This window comes from Cynoglossus semilaevis, chromosome 10, assembly GCF_000523025.1.
Source record: "Cynoglossus semilaevis isolate Cse_v1.0 chromosome 10, Cse_v1.0, whole genome shotgun sequence".
Lineage (NCBI taxonomy): Eukaryota > Metazoa > Chordata > Actinopteri > Pleuronectiformes > Cynoglossidae > Cynoglossus > Cynoglossus semilaevis.
Genome location: NC_024316.1, coordinates 4,890,292 through 4,908,823, shown reverse-complemented (window position 1 = coordinate 4,908,823; position 18,532 = coordinate 4,890,292). Strand labels below are relative to the sequence as shown.

Genomic DNA, 18,532 nt, shown 5'->3' with positions numbered 1-18,532 from the left:
TACAGTAATTCACATTTCAATTCCGCTTTACTTTTTCAGTAGAGAGAAAACACTGCCAGTCATGTGGAGAGCACTTCTTTTATTTTAAATATGTCATCATTGGTTTAGCCTGCATACAGTAACATTATCAGCACATAACTACACAGTACAGAGGTGGACTGCTGCCACACCAGCCAATATGTAACATGGACAGCCATAGTCAGTATCTGACAGCCAGGCCAGCGATTACCTTCATTTAAACTCCATTTAAAACTATTTATTTGAAATACAAAACTGTGAGGATGCCCGTGTGTCAGCATCTGTTTTTTTTTTAATTCTACAACCACATAGACTGTAGTTAGGCAGCGTGGTACTTAAATGGTCCTGGCTAAAATAAAAGGAAAGAAATATTACAAAGAAAAAGAAGAACAGATTATGCATCATCATTGATTATACATACATTTACTTCATCAGTTGTCAGAAATAGAAAGTTGGCATCTGAAAAATACATAATCATTGAAGTTTGTTACACAAAATATGTTCAGGGGAGGTCACAATTAGATTGACACCTCACCGCCCTTCAGCTGTAAATTTCAAGCATTTTCCATTTTTCTAGGAAGTAAAACAAAATCCAATAGATGTGCAATCACTGTGAATCCTAACTTAGCGCTGTTCTGCCTGTGTATGGCTTTAAATGGGGTTTAAAAAGATGAAAGAGCGTTAATGATGCAAAGAAACCGCAAAGCGTTCAACATCTATGTTCAGGCCTTGAAACATGCAGACGGGGGTAAACTAGTGACCACGTGTCTAGTGAGACAATTTAGGCACACATTAGGAATATCTACAACTGGGACTGCTTCTCCTCACACACAGATTACTCCTGAGGGGCTTTTACAATTTCACAATGACAACCCAGTGGCATTTGACCAGTTTTAACATGGTTCTTCGTGAGACCTGAGGTTAAGCCACAAATTCCAATTTTCCAGTCACATCTCTCAGTTTCATTTCATTTGATTCTAATCTTTCAGCTGGATATAAATGTGTGCTTTTCATTTTCTTTTCTTTTTTTTCCTGAAATAAAAGTAGCATCAGCTCTTCAACGTTACAATTGGCTCATTGGCATTGTGATAATTGTCGAAGCGAGTGTTTTGTCGGTGTTTCTTAAGCATTCTAACTCTTTCCAGAAGGAAAAAAAAACATTGCAAAATTAAAGCGTAACTCAAAACAATTTAAGATTAACACATGGTTAAAAAAACAAACAAACACAGAGTGTCATAGTTTAATGAAATAAGTAGTGGAACTATAGGCTCAAGTCTTATATAGGATCAAGTGCAGACTCTTCTCTGGACACCCAAGTAGGAAGTCACCTGTAAGGACGACAAGAGAGGACGTCAGGTTTTAGGACAGAAAAGGAATGGTTTCTCAGGACATAGTCAGGCATTAAAATGAACATTAGATCAGGGGCCTGATCATCATTCTCCAGTAAATCCTCACGTTCCCTAAATACACGCTCCCGTCTTATTGTGAGATGTTCTAAAAACACTACCGCTGCAATCGTTAACAACATTTCTTCACTTGTGGCATTCTTTCACATCCACCCATATAACTGCAAACACATTTGTAAGTTAATCATTCATAAGTGTTTTTTTGTTTTGTTTTTTACATTATTAGCAGACTCCCAGCATGCCAAAGGCGTGAGGACCGCACATTTCTACGATCATTTCAATTTTGAGACATCTGAAAGTTAGCGTGGAAAAGGACGTACGACACTTTTTGTGCATTCGCAACTTTGATACATCAGGCCCCAGGCCCCAGAATCTTTGCGTACCGCCCTTTTTCACGATGAAATCTACACACGTTTACTACATCAGGCCCCATCTCTCGATGATAAGGACTTATTTGCAGCTCACAGCACATATTTTTCTGTGGAGCTCTATAAAGCCCACCATGCCTTTTGGAGATACTGTTGCAGTGTGTAATTCCATTGAAAATGTTCTGCTTCTCTCTTTTGCTTTAAAGCTGGTTATGATCCTACAATAGTGCTGAACAACCTTGGCCAAGAATGAACAGCTTTGTAAATAAGAAGCGGCATTTCTGTGCACTACAGCGATCTCATCCTCTCTATCTCTATTACAGCATTCATTAAAGTGTTTCACCTACGAGGATAGATTGGTTAAAGTGCCTGTGATTGTGTATATCGGGGGAAACTGTAACTATCCGCTCGTGAGTCAAATGTTTATCCAGCTTGTTGTAGCGACAAGTTTGGTTCACCCTAAGTCACCATAAGGCCTAGAGAGATTGAAAACATACTTACACAACACGAACGAAAAAAAGGAAACAGGCTGCTGACTTGTCTCATTCCAGTCCCAGCAGTTCAACATCAAATATAAGGGTGGCATTGGGAGGAATGATGCCTGGATGACCTTTGTTTCCATAGGCGTAGTCAGGTGAACAGGTCAGTTTGGCCCGTTGACCCACACTCATCTGTAGGAATGAAAAGAAAGAGGATTCCGATATAAACAGATGGATAACTTTCATTCTGACATTAACTGGTTCCATTACTTTAAAAATGCAGTATATTTATTTAAAGCAGTCAAAACTAGTGCTTTGAATATGCAATGGATTTGCAAAGCTAACAGTTTGACCCACCTGCACCACTCCCTCCTCCCAGCCGCGGATTACTTCCTGTTTGCCAATTTTGAACTTGAAGGGCTTGTCCCTATCACGAGAGGAGTCGAACTTGCGTCCATCTGTCAGGGAGCCTAGGGAAGAAAAAAAAAAAACAGAGACAAGAGTAAGAATCTTCACAAACTTATCTGATCAGGATCAGTTCTGTTACCAGAAATACTTTCTGGAATTTCTGTTATATTCATCTTATATTACATTCATATTCATCCCAATACTTTCGCTAGTTTTTCACAGGCTCTTGTGACAAATCTTGACAAGTAAAGACATCACACTATCCCTATGGACAATCACATCCTTTCAGCCTGTCTGTCTGGCAGCCATCTTCCTTCCTGTGTGTATATTGAGAGTTCCAAAAAAAAGAAGGAAAAAGATTCCGAGGATGGCAGAAATAGCCTCGGTGCAGCTGTCTGTGGAGTGGGTTTCAGTGTGACACCGGGGACAGCATCAATCTACAGAACAGCGGCTCTCCAAGACTGTCTACACCAGTGATAATACTGTTATTAGCACCAGAAAGGCTGAATGTGTAACCGTGTATTTAGTGCGCTGGGGTGTGTATGAGTGTGTGTGGGAGATGATCCTCTGCAACAATGGTGCACGATGTTGGGCACATGAGAAGGTGGATGACAAGATGAAGCCTTTTATCAGTGGGTGGAGTGGGCATCGTATCCACTTATGGCTGTTCTAGATAACAGCAAATTGGATTGCCTGAAAGGTCATATCCAAGTATCAGCTTTGTCCAGTTTACCAAAGAATACCAATGAGTCAACATTTCCTTGTACTAACCTTCTCCTTCTGAAGAATATTTCCAAATCCGAGGTTTTAATCTAGGATCTAGGTTTTAAACTAGGATCATCTAAGACTGTTATTAAGTTTCACAACATATTTTAAAGGATGTTTTGTAAGCTGACAGGAAGTGTGACTGCTGAGAGAGGAAATCCTGCGGTTTACGACATATTTAAAAACAGAAAACAGACGAGAACGCAGGCTCGTAGGTGAACATGTAAATCTAAAGTTATGTCTGAAGGAAAGAGGCTCCGGTTACAGAGCTATGACTATCTCGTCAGAGGAGGCCTCACACTGGCTTTGCCAAACCAAGAACAGGTGCAGGGAAAAAATACAGCCTCATATACGGACCGTGTACAAGAAACGGTTGTAGCCACAGTGTTCTAAATGTGAGGCTGAGGAAGTAGACCGGGAACAGCACTGAATCATCAGGGAGAGTCGCTTTGTTGCAAAATAATTAAATTCTAATGAAAGTCTATAAAAACAATAGGCCACTCCTCATTTGAGAACTTTACAGTCCTGAGAACTGAGACTAATTTTGGGTTTAATCAAATGAGGATTACTACAAAATCCACTAAATTAATACTTCTTTAAAAGATCTAATGGTAAAGTACTACACTGAAGCAATAAAGCTGCACTGCAAAGACTAGGTCTAATCCATGACTAATTTTTTAAGAACTATCGTTGACAGTCAACTAATCAATTGGACTAACTTTCTTTATAGTTTTCTTGCTACGCTACGACAGCTTGCCAAATTATGGGTTGAAGACAAACACAAAATGTGAGATTGCTATTTTTTTTTCTAAAACCAAAATGTCACAATTATCCAAATTGTATGAAACCAAAAAAATATTTTTTTTTTAAACAATTGACAAAAATGGCTAGCTAAACTCACACTCTTAAACTGGAGATTAACATTAATGATTAATGTACAAGTGTTTCTCCCACGTAGCAACACAAACTTTGTCTTCGTGGTTTCCGTGTGGCTGTCTGACAGCAGGATACCATGTGAATACTGTCTGAATGTGGGACACATACTGTAAGTATGTCATTATTTCTGTTACCCAGACGGTTTATAATAATCCTCTCAACTAACCCGACACCCCTCAACCCACCCACGCCCACACACACGCACATGAACTCACACACGCGCGCGCACACACACTGAGAAAATCCAACAAAGCCAGAAGCGTTGGATATCAGACAGGATTTATCTGTCTGTACTGTGTTTGTGTGTGTGTGTGTGTCTGTGTTAGGGCTGAACAACCGAATGAAAATGAAGGCAGTATTCCTAACAAATCTCTGAGTCAAACATCTGGACGGTCTGTCCATTTCTTCGAGAACTGTCTGAGTGTACGTCTGGTAAATTTGTAAAGTTAGAGGCCGTCGCTACGTCTTAACGCCTGTGCTGAGTCTGTGTCTTCATGTGTCTGAATGTGTAAGTGGTCGGTCTGTCTGTCAGTCTGCCCATCTGTCTGTCTGTCTGTCTGTCTGTCTGTCTGCATGAGCTGCATGTCTGTGTGTCTAAATGTGTGAACTCGCCTGTCTGTCGGTTTGTCTAAAATATATGTCCCCAGAGCTGCCTGTCCACACACTCGGACAGGAGTTTCTGTTCTTTTTGTGTGTGTGTGTGTGTGTGTGAGCCCTGCAGCAGAATCCGCCTCCGCCTCGTAATTTTTTTTTTTCAATTTTCCCCACAGACAATGAGCACAGTGCTTGATGACAATCTGTAAATGACTGTTTGTCCCATTATTTTTCACAATGATAAATTTAGAGCACTGGCTGTTCCCTCACTCCAACATCACCCCCCACCACCGACACTGAACTCTGCTGAAGCCTCCCTCCTGATGCAGCTACTGCACTGTCCTAACTACAGATCATATATAAGCCAAGGACGAAGCTTCTCCCACTGCAGGTCACCGTTGTAGAATGAAGCCCCTGAAGGTCTTCCTCTGAAGGTTCAGAATCTACCTTTCTATGAAAATATCATTGATTATTCCTTCTGCATTTTGAGAAATATAGACCCATATATAGAAATATATAGATCAGTGACGGCTACATCCCAACACTAACACCATTCCCTAATAAAATGAAGCGGACCAAAACCACCTACTCGATTATTATTTTAAATTTACCAGTCATGAGGACTATGTATGACAAAGCCATAAAACAGTGTCTGCCAGCGGGCGCTGTTTGGCCTGGACATTAGGCAACATTCATCTTCGTCTCCTGAATCACATCAAAATCACAGATCTGACAACACAATTCCACAAATTCACAAAGCCTCGAGCGGCCCATATATGGGTCAGTCTAGTTTTTTGGACTGTTTCTGTTTGCCAATATGAGACCAACATTTGCCAATGTGGCCCGATCCGATGGCATCACTCCACACCATATGTACATAAAAACATGGCAACATATGCTTCCGTTTTGTAGGCCAGAGATACAGTGAGTATATAACACAGTGAGCACTAGTTTGTCCTCACTCGCTTACTCATCATCATCTGCTTCACTTGTATTAAGAAAAAAATATATATACATTGTTTGATAGAAGACCTGAAACAAGCATTCTAAACCTGCCTGATAACAACCTCTGTCCATTTCTTATTAACAGTCAGTGGGGCTCATCAACCGTTGAGTCAAAATTCCAGAGGTCTCCTGTATGAATGTGATGAAGGGGTTAAATTTTTTTACCCAGATACTGACAGTCAGGCACTCTCTACTCTAGTGAGGGAAATCGCTGCGTGCAAAAAAAGACTGCACACACTGGTGGAACAGGACTTGATTCCCAGTATGCGCTGCATATATTGATATAAACAGTAGAGCTTCGGACGCTGCTGCAGTGAATCCATGCATTCATTCATTTACAGCTGCATGAGACAAGTCTGCATGTGCGGCCTTCATAATTAGCAGCAGCAGCAGCAGCAGCAGCAGTGGACTCAGCCTCAGTAAATCATGTGCAGAGCTGCATCCACTCGTGCAGCAGAGGAACTCACCCACATAATGCACCACGCACGTCTGTCCTTTCTTGGGAAAAGTCCTTCCTGCGAAATGAACGCACACATTAATACATATATAAATAGACTCGGCGGCTGCATGGGTTACGAGGAAACGTTACGAGGGACAGTGTTAAATACAAACACGTTGTGTTTCCTCTTAACAGTCGGTTAGTATTGGGGGTTTCTTTTTATATGAGAACTGTTGTGTTGTGCAGCCGCTTTACCGTCCCCAGGGCTGATCGTCTCGACTTCCACTCCCATGGTTCCTCTCGGCGATGAGCTGTAGAGCTTCTGCCTGCGCCCGGAGACTCTTCCTCCCGCAGCCTGTCTCTGTCTGTGACTGTGAGCTCCAACTCCTCCTCTTTTTCCCACTCCTCCCCCTGCTCTCTCTCCCTGTACTATGTCTCCCTCTCTCCTGCAGACAGGCCAACGTCAACCTGTTAAATTACACAACACTTTCCACCTAACGTTTCATTAAAATAATATTAATTATTATAGGTGATGTCATTAATAATAATATTTTGCAATAATAATAATTATTAGTATTGTTATTATTATTATATCATCATAATAATGCAACGTCCAGATTAGGCCTAAACCTTAAACTCCAATTTGACATCCGGATGTGCCACACTTACGGTGACCACTAGTTGAACCAGCAGCATTGGGATCATTTGTACTGGTCTTTGATATCATTTATTTCTAAATAATGTGTGTGCCGCGGGAAATTATCCAATTTCACTTAATTGGTTTGAAAACTATTTTTATTTATATTTTATAGAGACAGGCAGAACGATTTGATACTCTTCCACTAGATGACAGCAGATGATTATGAAACTATCTTTCTGTCTCAATTCCTGCACTTATACCAGCATAGTATTCAACTAAACAGGCCAAGGTTTCACTCTGAGTTTGTAAATTGTGTCATTTTCAACAAAAATATTATATCATTAGATATACTGTTTGTGGCATTTTGTTTAATGGTCCAAACAGTGTTAAATAGCTGACTTTTAGGTTTCACATAGCACCACATATTGACCTTCAACATGTACCTGACATATGTATGTATGTATGTACAAACCAATACAAATTATTTCCATGGGGTTTTGACATCCTTTGTTTTTTGCTTCTTTTGCTAATTATTCTAAATGCTATTTTTTTTCATTTATTAGTCAATAGTTAGCTATTTTTATGTTAAAATTATTTTTTTCTCATTATCAGTAAGTCTGCAGCAAATTTCATCTTTTTTTTTTTCTGATACAATGATGTAAGATGGGCTTATTAAATTGTACTTGGTCCTATGGCACTAAAGTGTAAGTCAGACTCTTCTGATGTTTGTGATGTCCTACATTGCGAACTGTTAGTGTAGGTCAGTCGAGGACCCCCTGTACTTATAATAGTACTTGTAATGGATTACTTTGAAATACAAAAAAATATTTTGTACTATATTGATCCCATATTTAGAAACGATACGCTGTTGACAGGCTGCCCCCAGCAGGCACCAAGCATGTGGTTCCTCTGGGTATCAAACCCAGGATTTTCTGCTCTCTGGTCCAGAGACAGACGTGCTACCTGCTACACTGTGGAACCACTTGCAACACATTCAGTTATCAGACATTGTGCAGCGATTTGTAAGACATGAAATCCTCACTGAAGATGACCCATAATCAAAACAGAAACAATCAAAATGTTTGGGTGTTTTTCATGCAAAATTGAAATGAAATGAGCCTTTATACTGCCTCTTGTACTTGTTCGTATCTGTTGGCTGTGATAAAAAAAAGAACCAAATGCTATCATTCTGGGACTATAATAGATACTGTACATTAAAATAAAAACACATTTTACATCAACCATAAAATGAATTTATTTTTCTTTTCAGGAGGTCCAAACATTTTTGTGTGTCCCTATGATGCATAGAACATGTCAGTGTTTCATAGGAATTTAGGTTCCACTAATACAAACAGGTTTACAATCTAGTTTTTTTTTTTTTTTTGTCTTGATGGTAAAGGTGCGTGGAACTGTGAGGGTACCCAATATCAAAATGCACAACTGGGAAAACATTAGATTCTATAAAGGGAAAATAAAATAGAGGAATGAAAGGGACCGGGCAGCTTCACACAACTACCAAGGCAATTATTTAGATTTCTTTGGAAAATGTTTCTATTTTCCACTGAACGATCCCTGTGGGAAGAACTACTATCATACCATCACTCTCCTGATGTCTGACTTGATGTCAGACACCCAGCTGGCAAATAACTCAGCACCTGATAATGACAACACTAAAGGAGTTAAACTACTTTATGAGAAAAGCAAACAGGGAAAGGGTTAATAAAGGCTGGGCTTTTGTTCTCAAGTATTCATGTCTCCATCAAAACCACAATCAGCAACAGCATTTGCAACTTTCAAAAATCCAGAAATCTCTCCTCTTTTTTTTTGTGTGGAAGTTTTGGCCCCCATGCTTACTGCCTGTGAGTTAGGTGTGAGGCAGGAGTGATGGTGGTGGGGAAGCAGGATGTTACATTTGACTTGAAAAAAATAAAACAAAACAAAACAAAAAATCAGAAATTAGAAGTCCATACACAAGTCTGTGTTTTTTCTCCTCCCTCAGAAGGGGCAGCAGGTTTAACATGGCTGCGGTAATAAGTCACACCAGCAGAGGGCAATCGTATACGTCTTGACAGCTTTACTTTAGCCGCTGGGTGACGACAGCGTTGAGGAGGTTGGCCTGCTCCAACGTCTGGCTCTCATCCAGCAGCTCCTTGCTGGGGAAGAAGGTGGTCATGAGGATGAACTCCCTGGCAGCCATGGCTGGTCTGGCTGCAACCAAAAACTGCCGCAGGTCAGACACCCTGAGGAACATAGAAGGATGTAGAAAATAAAGCTTCATGGGAATTTGCCTTTTAGATCCAGTGTTTTGTATATACATCTTATTAGAACTTCTGTTGATTTTCACGAATTAAGAGGGATTTTAAGAGCAGCTGAACACAATGCCAGTCAATGACTTGTGCCTTAATATGTACATATTACATCACACAGTTGTCTTCAAATGAAATTAACATTGTAATGCAAAAGTATTACTTAAATCATACAAAAATACAATTACAATGATTTAGCATACATTAATTTATTCATTAAAATGTCAGCTTTAGATTAGAAATTTTACAAAGTAAATGTTGATCTTGTCTTTATTGTGTGGGAAAATCCCACTAAAACAACACTCAGAACTTCCATTTTCCATTGTTTCTCCACTACCTGGATGAAAACTCTGCAGTCATGTAACAGTTCTACTGAACCACATCTGTCCAATCTCTAAATGCTTGATAAATCGAATGTTACCTGTGTGTATGGTTAAACTTTTGCACCAGCCTGCCACCGTCAGCCAATCGAATCTGGATGTTTGTGACCGGCTGTGCGTAGTCGAGGGACACTGATGCGATGGCTTGAGCTTCGTTGACTGCCTGATCTTGCTGAAAAGAGGGTGGAGCTGTCACCAACTCTGGGGTGGCACTAAAGTTTGGGTGAGGATGATAAGAAAGAGATACAAGTTGACATTCTTTCAAGCATGAATCTATTAAAAAAAATGCCATTGTGAGACGACAGAAACAATGCTGTGTTTTAAAATTGATGTGCTGTAACAGTTAACAGTAAGATTGATGGCCTAATTATTAAAAGCCAATCATTAACTCAAAGGCAGAGTCCAGAGACAGACTTCAGATGATTCATTACTCTGCAGAACTGGTATGACTAGTTATCCAGCCATTACTGCAGCCTATCATTACATGTAGCTGCTCCTGTCAATATAATTGTTACTTACTGTTAAATGAATATGAATGAGTATAGCAAAAAGACTTGTCAACCATACCTTCCTAGCTTCTGTCCTTCTCCAACAAAGGCCTTGAAGGCAATTCTGGGTTTGATAAAGTCCTCATCCCTGTGGTCTTCCATGTCCAGGTTGACCTGCCCACCTCTGGAACGCTGCCTCAACTCAAGTGGAATCTCACTGCAGGGGGATTATTGCTCATTTTTAACATTGTTGCTAAACACTAGCCCATACAGACACACATGCATAACGTGCACCACAGAAGATAGGCCTGAAACAAACGATTCTCACCCTCGTCTGATTGCCTCCAGGAAATTGGCATTTCCAGGATCACTGTAGTTTCGGAGCTCACCATTATCAAGACTGAAACCGGTCTTCCACAATTTAAGCACCACATGTACCTAAAACAAACAATTTTAAATTAAGACATAATCATTGGTGCTGTCCCTTGTGGTCTGAGGAAGATTGTTAAAAAAACAAAAAGAAAAACAATAATGATTCTTCACTTACATCCTGCTGACTGCTGGAGGCTCGTCTCTCTCCAGCCACATAGGTCGACTCCTCCTCTGGAGCTGCTCCTAGTCTGTAGCCTCCACCAACAAAGGCCTAGGTGATTTGAAACCAGAGTAAATACAACGCTGATACTATTGTAACAAAAAATATTTGAACCAAATCAAAATCTTCTCTTCACCCTGGCTTTACTGGGTTCTCCAAGCCCCTTTCCAGTCCGGTCCAGAGGCACAGCTCCATGTTCTCTGGCTCCTTTGAACAGATCCTCCACTACCTCATTAGAGCTTTTCTTCTTGGGAGGTCCAACAATCTGCTGCCCACTGCGCTCTGACCCTCCAGCAAAAAACCTGAAGAGTAACACGACAAGGCAATGATTCAAGAATGCAATATTTTATAAGGCAACATGCTGAAATGGAAATATTATCAATTACATAAAAAGCATAAATACCACAAACTAAAAACAAATTCTCATTTTCAGCTATGGAGAGTTTCAATTAAAATGAAATGCAATGCCATTAGTGGAGAAACACACTGCAGCTTATTCCAGCTGAATCTGATAATGCTGCAGAGAAGAACCAAGGTTGGTAAGCAGTGAATAAAGTAACCAGTACTGTGAGGATTGAAAGTGCAGATGGAAAGTCACATAGCACAGCATAGTTTAATTTGAAAAAAAAGAAGAAAAAAAGAAAAAGAAACCACTGAGGTGTTGACCTTACAAACTCAGTTAAAACTGTAAATTCAAAAAAGAGATTTTTTGCTTTTAACTTACAAGGTTGTAGCTACTATGATAAAGCAAATCTGAAAACACGACTTATGATTTATTGAAAATACCTGCCTTAATGCAATTTTGTCTCTGTTGACTTGTTTGCTCTATCCTAAGAACAGGATAGAGCAAACATTCTTACTCTACTCTTGTGGATTCAGATCCCAACAAGTGAGCCTCTGGTTAAATTGTTTCTTTCCTCATATTTTTCTACAACTGGGCCAATGTTAATGCAGATATCAATAAGATTACAGCAAGTGGCTTTTTTTTTCAGGTCAAGTCAAACATGACTGTTTACATTCTAAACACTACTACTAGTACTTTGTCATTTAGTAAAAGGAAAACAGAAAGGAACATCTCTTCATCAATTCCTAGTACATCCAGTACTTTCTTTGTTTGGGGCAAAGCTATAAGCCTTTAACAGAGAAGAGTGCAAAGAAATACTGCTTACCTTTGACCCTCCTCCTCATCACTCTCCTCTTCAGCCTCATGCATCAGGTCCCTGAAGGAAGTCACCCTGGGCTGCGAGCTGATATTAAAGAGATATAATGTAAGCCTTAACTGACGTATCAAAACCTAACTGATAATGAGAAGCAAGCCAGTTATTTAACTCCCATCATCAGATGTATACGAACTGAACTGCACACTACCTGGGTCCTGTAGACCGAGACACTGAGGAACCTCCCTCAGGTTGAGGGAGTGTCACTATGTCGTCATCATCAGCTCCATCTTCAAAAAAACTGGCGAGCGCGAGCTGACAGGAGGCAAAGTTCATACAGCAATGTTACAAAAGCAACCTGGCAAACCTGTGCTGGTCCCTCCCTAGAATGTCACCTAGAATATGTTTACATCAATGAAGGGCTTTAAAGGCTTAAATAAGTCATGGGCACAATGACTTAGGCATTCTTGATTTACAGTTGGATCATGACAAATCTAGCATCCACTAACTGTGATCACTTTAATTTTGATTAGCAAATACAACGCACTTCTCCATATAGAGGTCCAATTTGAGGTTCACTGTGTACATGTTACTGACAATTAATATTATTATTGACATTAAATATACTCAGTGGTCAATTGCAAGGTCTGGAGGCTGAATCTACAATTTGTTAGTAGTAATGATGTGCAAACCCTCAGAATAGATTGTGAAAAAGTGTGTACAATAGTCCTGACAAGCATATTTCAAAATAATAGAAAGTGAAAAGAGGTATTCTGAAAAGACTGTCGGATGTAAACATAGGGCCTTTGACAAACATTATACTGTAAATAATATAGGAACATAGAGGAAATATATATTAGGATCATGACAATAGGATCATATATAAAGTGAGCAAGTCGTTAGTTTCCTTTCTCACTGGAATGATTCGAGTAGCAAAGCAAACTATAATCGAAACAGAAACTGCATTACAATAGCTTTACACAATTGACTTAATCAAATTTGTGAATAAACTGTCATCTACATCAGGTTGTTCAAAAGACGTGCGCTCCAATCGGACAAATTATTTCACACCATTAAGATCCAATTGCAAGTGCACACACGGGACACAATTCCTTGTGTGCACAAATGTCTGCATAGATACATTACAAAAAAATACGATTCTTCTTCTAATCCAGCATCAGATGCTAAGGCTAATTAGCCCAGTTTCAAAGGACTCTTGTCAGACGTTAGCCACTGACTTATCGTGGGGCATAACATATAAATTAAGAGACAAAGACGTCGGTAACTTAGTAAAACAGCAGCATGTTTCGTTTGTGAGCTATTCATTGGCCTGGCTGATGTTGACAGGACGCAGTGAGGCCATTGCCAAACAGTGACTTGCACAAATTGCCGGCACAACCGCTAGCCAACGTTAGCCCAGTGAGCTAATGGTCCCCACACGTACATGTTCTTTCCGCTAACTTTCCATTGAAACAAAAAGATGGAAAACAACGCAACTTTTTGGTACAGCGTGGAGAAGACCGACCTGCAAATTCCAGCCCGCAGACTCCAGGAAGAACCTGGCTCTGTCCTCATCCACATCAGTAACGGCGACGAACTCCCTCACAGACTCTTCTTGGCTCGCCATTTTTACTTGCTCCTTCCGCGTCTTGTCCGCCTCCACCTGGGGAAACAAAGAACGGACATTATTGGTTCCTATGTAGCCTCAAACCAGATGCAATCCACCACGCCGACCTATAACAAATTAAAAATGCGTACTGGTTCTAATTGTTTTATTAATAAAAATGACAGTTGATCTTTTTGGTAAAGAACTTAAGGATTTTCTAAATTGTGACAACACCTTTCTGACACGGTTTATAGCAATGTTAGTTTTTACCAATAGAGGGCATCCTCATCTCAGGTTTTTTACAATAGAGCAACTGTTAGACTGTGTGTGGAATCGAGGACCTACAAACATTTACATTCTTGCATTACATTTTATTACACTTTAATATGATTATTATTTGTGTATTTTCTTTCTTATATCTTTGGCCTAGTTTTTTTTGCACTGTTGCCTCTCACCTCCTGGAAGTTGAACCACATCCCTGTTTTTTTCTTCTTCTGCGGCCTAAACCTTTGCATTTATTTTTGTGTAGAGCTGTACACTATTGGTTTGAGTAAGATCTTTATAATCACATGTTAATTCTCCAAAACCAAGTACTACTGTAAGTACTACATACTTGCTATAGTACTATAGCATAATTATAAAATTTTAAAGGTCAAAAACTTTTTCCATGATCAAAGACCATTTGACATGAAAGTTTTTTTTCTCTGTCTGTACAGTTCAAATGTGAAACCCAAGTTGTTGTCCTGTGAAGCACCAGCACATGGCTTCGCATGTAAACAACAAACTCGGCAAAATAAATATACACCACACCACATAGCTCAGGATTTTATAATATGAGCTTTCCCCTTTCAGTGTTTTAAGCTTCGGGGTCTGTGAGATGATTCAATACCACCCAAAACATGAGTAAGAGAGAGGAAGATGTGAAAGAGAATGATTAAAATGAGGTCTTATTAAATGTTGAAAGATGATTTAAAATGTGGGTGATGTAGCTCAGTATGCAGAGTGGATTTGTTTCAAACCAGAGGGACGTGGTACAAATTACAGGCTCTGAAGTGCTGATGTGAACATGTCCCTAAATCCTATAGCTACATAGAGTATGTTTCTGTTTAGCAACATTTTAAAAAACAAGAAAAAATTCAACTGATATTTTTAATCATAAAACCATTATAATAGCGGATAAAAGATTGAAATGGATCGAGGGAAAAGAATCAGCCCATGGGGTTGATCATAGCCTATGTTAAAGCCTATGTTAATGGAAATTTCCATTCAAATATTTTCATCCCAAATGTCCATTATAGTTTAGTGTATCAGCATTTTAATTGCTCGCTTTAGTCTGTGCTTAAAAAACAAAAAGGTTTCTCATGACATTCTTGAAATGTTTCTCATGTGTAAAGCTTCCTCAGTGTTCCATCCACACACCTGTGTCCATAACCGCGGTCATAGGTTGACAGCAGGGATTGTCCCCTGAGGAAAACCCAAAGACATGTATGCATTGATGTGGTATAGACGTATATATATGTGCCTTTTCTTCTTGTGACACTTCAAACTGAAGCTGGTAACATAACACAACCACTAGTGTATTGTTACAAGGCAGACAATGAACATTGACATGTGTGATTGTCTGAGTGAACGTACGATCAACTTCAAAAAGCACAGCACAGACCCCGAGATGGTCTCATTAGGCGGAACCATGTACCAAAAATAAACAGATTATTTGGAATGTTTCAAAATATGAATTATTATCTGGGTATGATGTTTGGCTGATACTGAAAATAGACTTTTTGATCATTAACATCAAGCTTTTACACTTAGGCCAGTTTTGTTTTGTTGTTAGCGGCTAAATGAGCTCATCTGACAAACTATGAAAAATGAAGCCCTGTGGAGCTGTTAGGGCAACACATACTTTTTATGCATCACACTTATGAATTAGGTTATTATGCAGAGTTGATCTTTTAAAATTTTAAATATACATACAAATATCTCTTTTTTTTAGCTGAAATGAATGTAAAAACTTAACAAACATTTACACAAAAACCAGGGCAGAGAGGCATGGCCTTTTAGAACACCTTTGTACAAATACTCCCTTTCAAAGATATGCGTACCTGAAGAGTGCACGAACCTTTAGCAACCACCCCGGCCTCATGAATGATGAGTGAAAGTACAACTCATAAATCCTGCATTGATTGCTTACATAAACACAGAGATCCAGGAACAGATTTCTGTTTCTAATCCCAACCCACACAAATTATGAAATTGTCTTGCTCTTCTTTTCTCCCTGGGGCAGTGGCACCATGTCGTAAACGGAACCACACCACCATTTATTATGACTCCGGTAAAAAGAGGCTCTAAACCTAAGCCAGTCATAACTGGTCCTTTCTTGAAAAAAAAAAAAAGAAAGAAAAAACAAGAGAGGTCAAACCTTTTAGTTCAGTATTGGTTGGATGTAGAATGTTGGACAATATAATATAAATTTGGCAGATCTGATATCTGCCGCCATCTAGTGGCATAACTGGAGTTACTGTAGATTAATTGTAATGCATCAAACAAAAGGATTGACGTCTTTACCATCCCTGGTATCAATGTTTGATGGGCCGGATTAGAAAGACCAGTGGGCCGCCGCTGGCCCGCGGGCCATAGTTTGCCCACATCTGCTCTAAGGCATCACAAAGATTCAGTAAAATACAGTAGAAAATCTACTTGTTGCTGAGTTCTCAAAACCAAAACATTTATTTTAGAACCTGGTTGAGGACATTTGGGACACCTTTGGACATGTATCTCTGGTGAAGTTGTGTCTATCAGAACAATTTACAACACAATATTTTATAACGTGACCCCTGCACGTGAGAGGTCAAGGCTGGTTTTGCAGAGTGGTTGTACTTTACGATGTAGTGTAACCTTCTTTGTTTCATCACATAAAACGACTTGTATTCACTGGGCACTCTGGTGTCTCTAAGGTTATTATGAGTAAATGGAGACTTCAGGTTCTTCAGAGACCACCAGGCTCCATCCGAAAAAACCCAGGTGAAGTCAGCTGCCCCAGGGTTGACTGTCACCGTGGGTCTTTGTCCTCGCCCATCAACAGCTTCACCACAATTACACACTGTCAAGTCCATTTTATTTTCTCAGGGTGACATAATACTCTAGGGAGACAACATACAGACGTCTTTAATGTCTTGAAGCTGTAAGAGGTGTTACGTATCAGTAAATCAGTATCTACAGGAAGTAATTCAGAATGTATTCATATGCCATCATGGACATACTATAGGTGTGAACCAATACTTCCGCAGAGCCTCGGAGCAAAAAATAGTCCGTCAAAGTTCAAAATATTGTTTTTCACTCCAAGTCCACCTTTGTCAAGGAGACACGTGCTGTTTATGATGGTTCTTATAAGCTTACACCAGGACAGAGGAGGAGAAAAGGTTCAGAGTAAAGACCTTATTTCAAACATTCTTATATTAAAGTCAATTTCTGACCCTTCTTAAATTTCTATTAGAAAAGCTGGAGTTTGGATTTTCTTCAATGTTTTTAGATTAAAGATGTCCGATAGTAACTTTTTGCTAATATTCAATATGGCGATATTGTCCAAACACTTAATATCAGATTCCAATATCGAGTGATACCGAAATATGCCTGGTAATATTTATTTATTTATCTGTACAAATAATTGTATTGAATTGCTGGCCATAGCATTCTGCATTCAATCCCCTGATTATAAAAATTGATTAATAAAATGGGCTACAATGCTGCCATCTAGTGTCTTTTACTTTCATATACAGCTGTTTTTCCCCAAACATCTCATAATTTGGACATTAGAATTCAGTAATCCTTTAAAAAAAAACAAATTACTGAATTCTCAGTTATAATTTCCCATTTGTCCTCAATCTCTTTCAAGCACGTTGTAGTTTGTCAGCCTTTCTTGTTGTTTGTTGCTATTCAGGTCCTCAATATGAAATGGAGGACCGTGATGATTATGAATAATGTGTCTGAACATAATTACTCTCCACCTCTGTGGGAATAACACCACACTGCTGTAGGCAAATATCTTCATATTCAATCATCTATTTCCCCTGGAGTAAAGCACGGTGGGTGGTTATCCAGGCAGTACCAGAGTTGTCTTCGCAATTTTGGGAGGAGGAAACCCTCAGTATCAACAGGAAAGAGGAAGAAACCCATTTGCTCCATGACCATTCCGTTGTTTATTTAGTCCTTTGGTCTGTTTATCCAGCATCTCAATAGGTGCTTCTCTGCACGTGCACACTCTCCACGACTGTCAGCGGAATCCTATAAAAGCTGTTCAGTTTTCCTCTCCGGTGACGATCACTCCAGAGAGAAGACGCTGACCTACATTTGACAAGACAACAAATCTTACTCAGTTGCATAGACAACTGCATATTGTGTCAGATTATATTGTATTGAGATCATCGTGTAGCAGCACAGGTGCCTCTAATATATACAGGCAATACAAGGCAGTGAAGAGGGGCAGTTAAAGAGGATCCAATCCATTCTGTCACCACCCTGGAAGGCAGCATAAATCTGGACACGGTCCACTCCTCCTCTGCCAGACAGAGATTTACTACACCCGGCTTCCTCACTTATTCTTTACTGTCTCCCCTTTTCCTTTATTGTCACACATTCACCACTTCTCCTCTCAGTTCCCTTTCCTTCCCATGGTTCCTTCTCTTCATCTGTGCATGTTTTCCTTTTATATTCCAATGCCACTAGGGGTTCAAGCAGCAGCCATTTCCTAATTGTGACCCAGACACACACTGACACAGCAGTGTGTGCAGGTTTTAATTAAAACCTCTCTGATTCACAGCTAACAGACGGGCTGCAAATGAAGGCAGGGGAATGAGGTAGAACCAAACAGAGAGAACCAAAAATCGTTGTTTCTGGGGCATATTCACAACAATTAGCAAACAAAGGTTTATCGTTATAGGTTAAAAAT

General features: G+C 39.7%; 2 protein-coding genes across 3 annotated transcripts in view; both read right to left on the bottom strand.

Annotated features, from left to right (window-relative positions):
• Window positions 1-62: 62 nt before the first annotated feature.
• Window positions 63-6,833, bottom strand: fkbp1ab (FKBP prolyl isomerase 1Ab). Its single transcript, XM_008318302.3, has 5 exons — window positions 6,674-6,833; window positions 6,447-6,494; window positions 2,629-2,741; window positions 2,294-2,463; window positions 63-1,346 (listed from the first exon to the last, which is right to left on the bottom strand). Exons 1-4 carry the CDS (start codon window positions 6,708-6,710, stop codon window positions 2,335-2,337), a joined length of 327 nt encoding a protein of 108 aa, XP_008316524.1. The 5' UTR covers window positions 6,711-6,833; the 3' UTR covers window positions 63-1,346; window positions 2,294-2,334.
• A 1,455-nt stretch (window positions 6,834-8,288) lies between these two features.
• The window catches only part of nsfl1c (NSFL1 (p97) cofactor (p47)), a 36,979-nt gene continuing 26,735 nt past the window's right edge, over window positions 8,289-18,532 (bottom strand). The window contains exons 1-10 of one of the 2 annotated variants that reach the window (XM_008318300.3): window positions 14,043-14,078; window positions 13,507-13,644; window positions 12,193-12,296; window positions 11,994-12,071; window positions 10,961-11,126; window positions 10,780-10,875; window positions 10,561-10,670; window positions 10,312-10,449; window positions 9,786-9,956; window positions 8,289-9,298 (exon numbers count right to left, since the gene is read on the bottom strand). In XM_008318300.3, coding sequence (XP_008316522.2) covers window positions 9,133-9,298; window positions 9,786-9,956; window positions 10,312-10,449; window positions 10,561-10,670; window positions 10,780-10,875; window positions 10,961-11,126; window positions 11,994-12,071; window positions 12,193-12,296; window positions 13,507-13,644; window positions 14,043-14,063 — 1,188 coding nt within the window. In that variant the 5' untranslated portion in view covers window positions 14,064-14,078 and the 3' untranslated portion in view covers window positions 8,289-9,132. Of the gene's footprint in view, window positions 9,299-9,785; window positions 9,957-10,311; window positions 10,450-10,560; window positions 10,671-10,779; window positions 10,876-10,960; window positions 11,127-11,993; window positions 12,072-12,192; window positions 12,297-13,506; window positions 13,645-14,042; window positions 14,079-18,532 lie in introns of those variants that run through there. The other variant, XM_025059347.1, reaches the window with a different exon arrangement.

What these genes read in the sequence shown, in the direction of transcription:
- fkbp1ab (XM_008318302.3), bottom strand. Translation starts at nt 6,710, where the DNA reads ATGGGAGTGGAAGTCGAGACGATCAGCCCTGGGGACG. An exon ending in GACGATCAGCCCTGGGGACG is followed by an intron (nt 6,495 to 6,673) that starts GTAAAGCGGCTG and finishes TTCATTTCGCAG; the next exon opens with GAAGGACTTTTCCCAAGAAA. An exon ending in GGGAGGAGGGAGTGGTGCAG is followed by an intron (nt 2,464 to 2,628) that starts GTGGGTCAAACT and finishes TCATTCCTACAG; the next exon opens with ATGAGTGTGGGTCAACGGGC.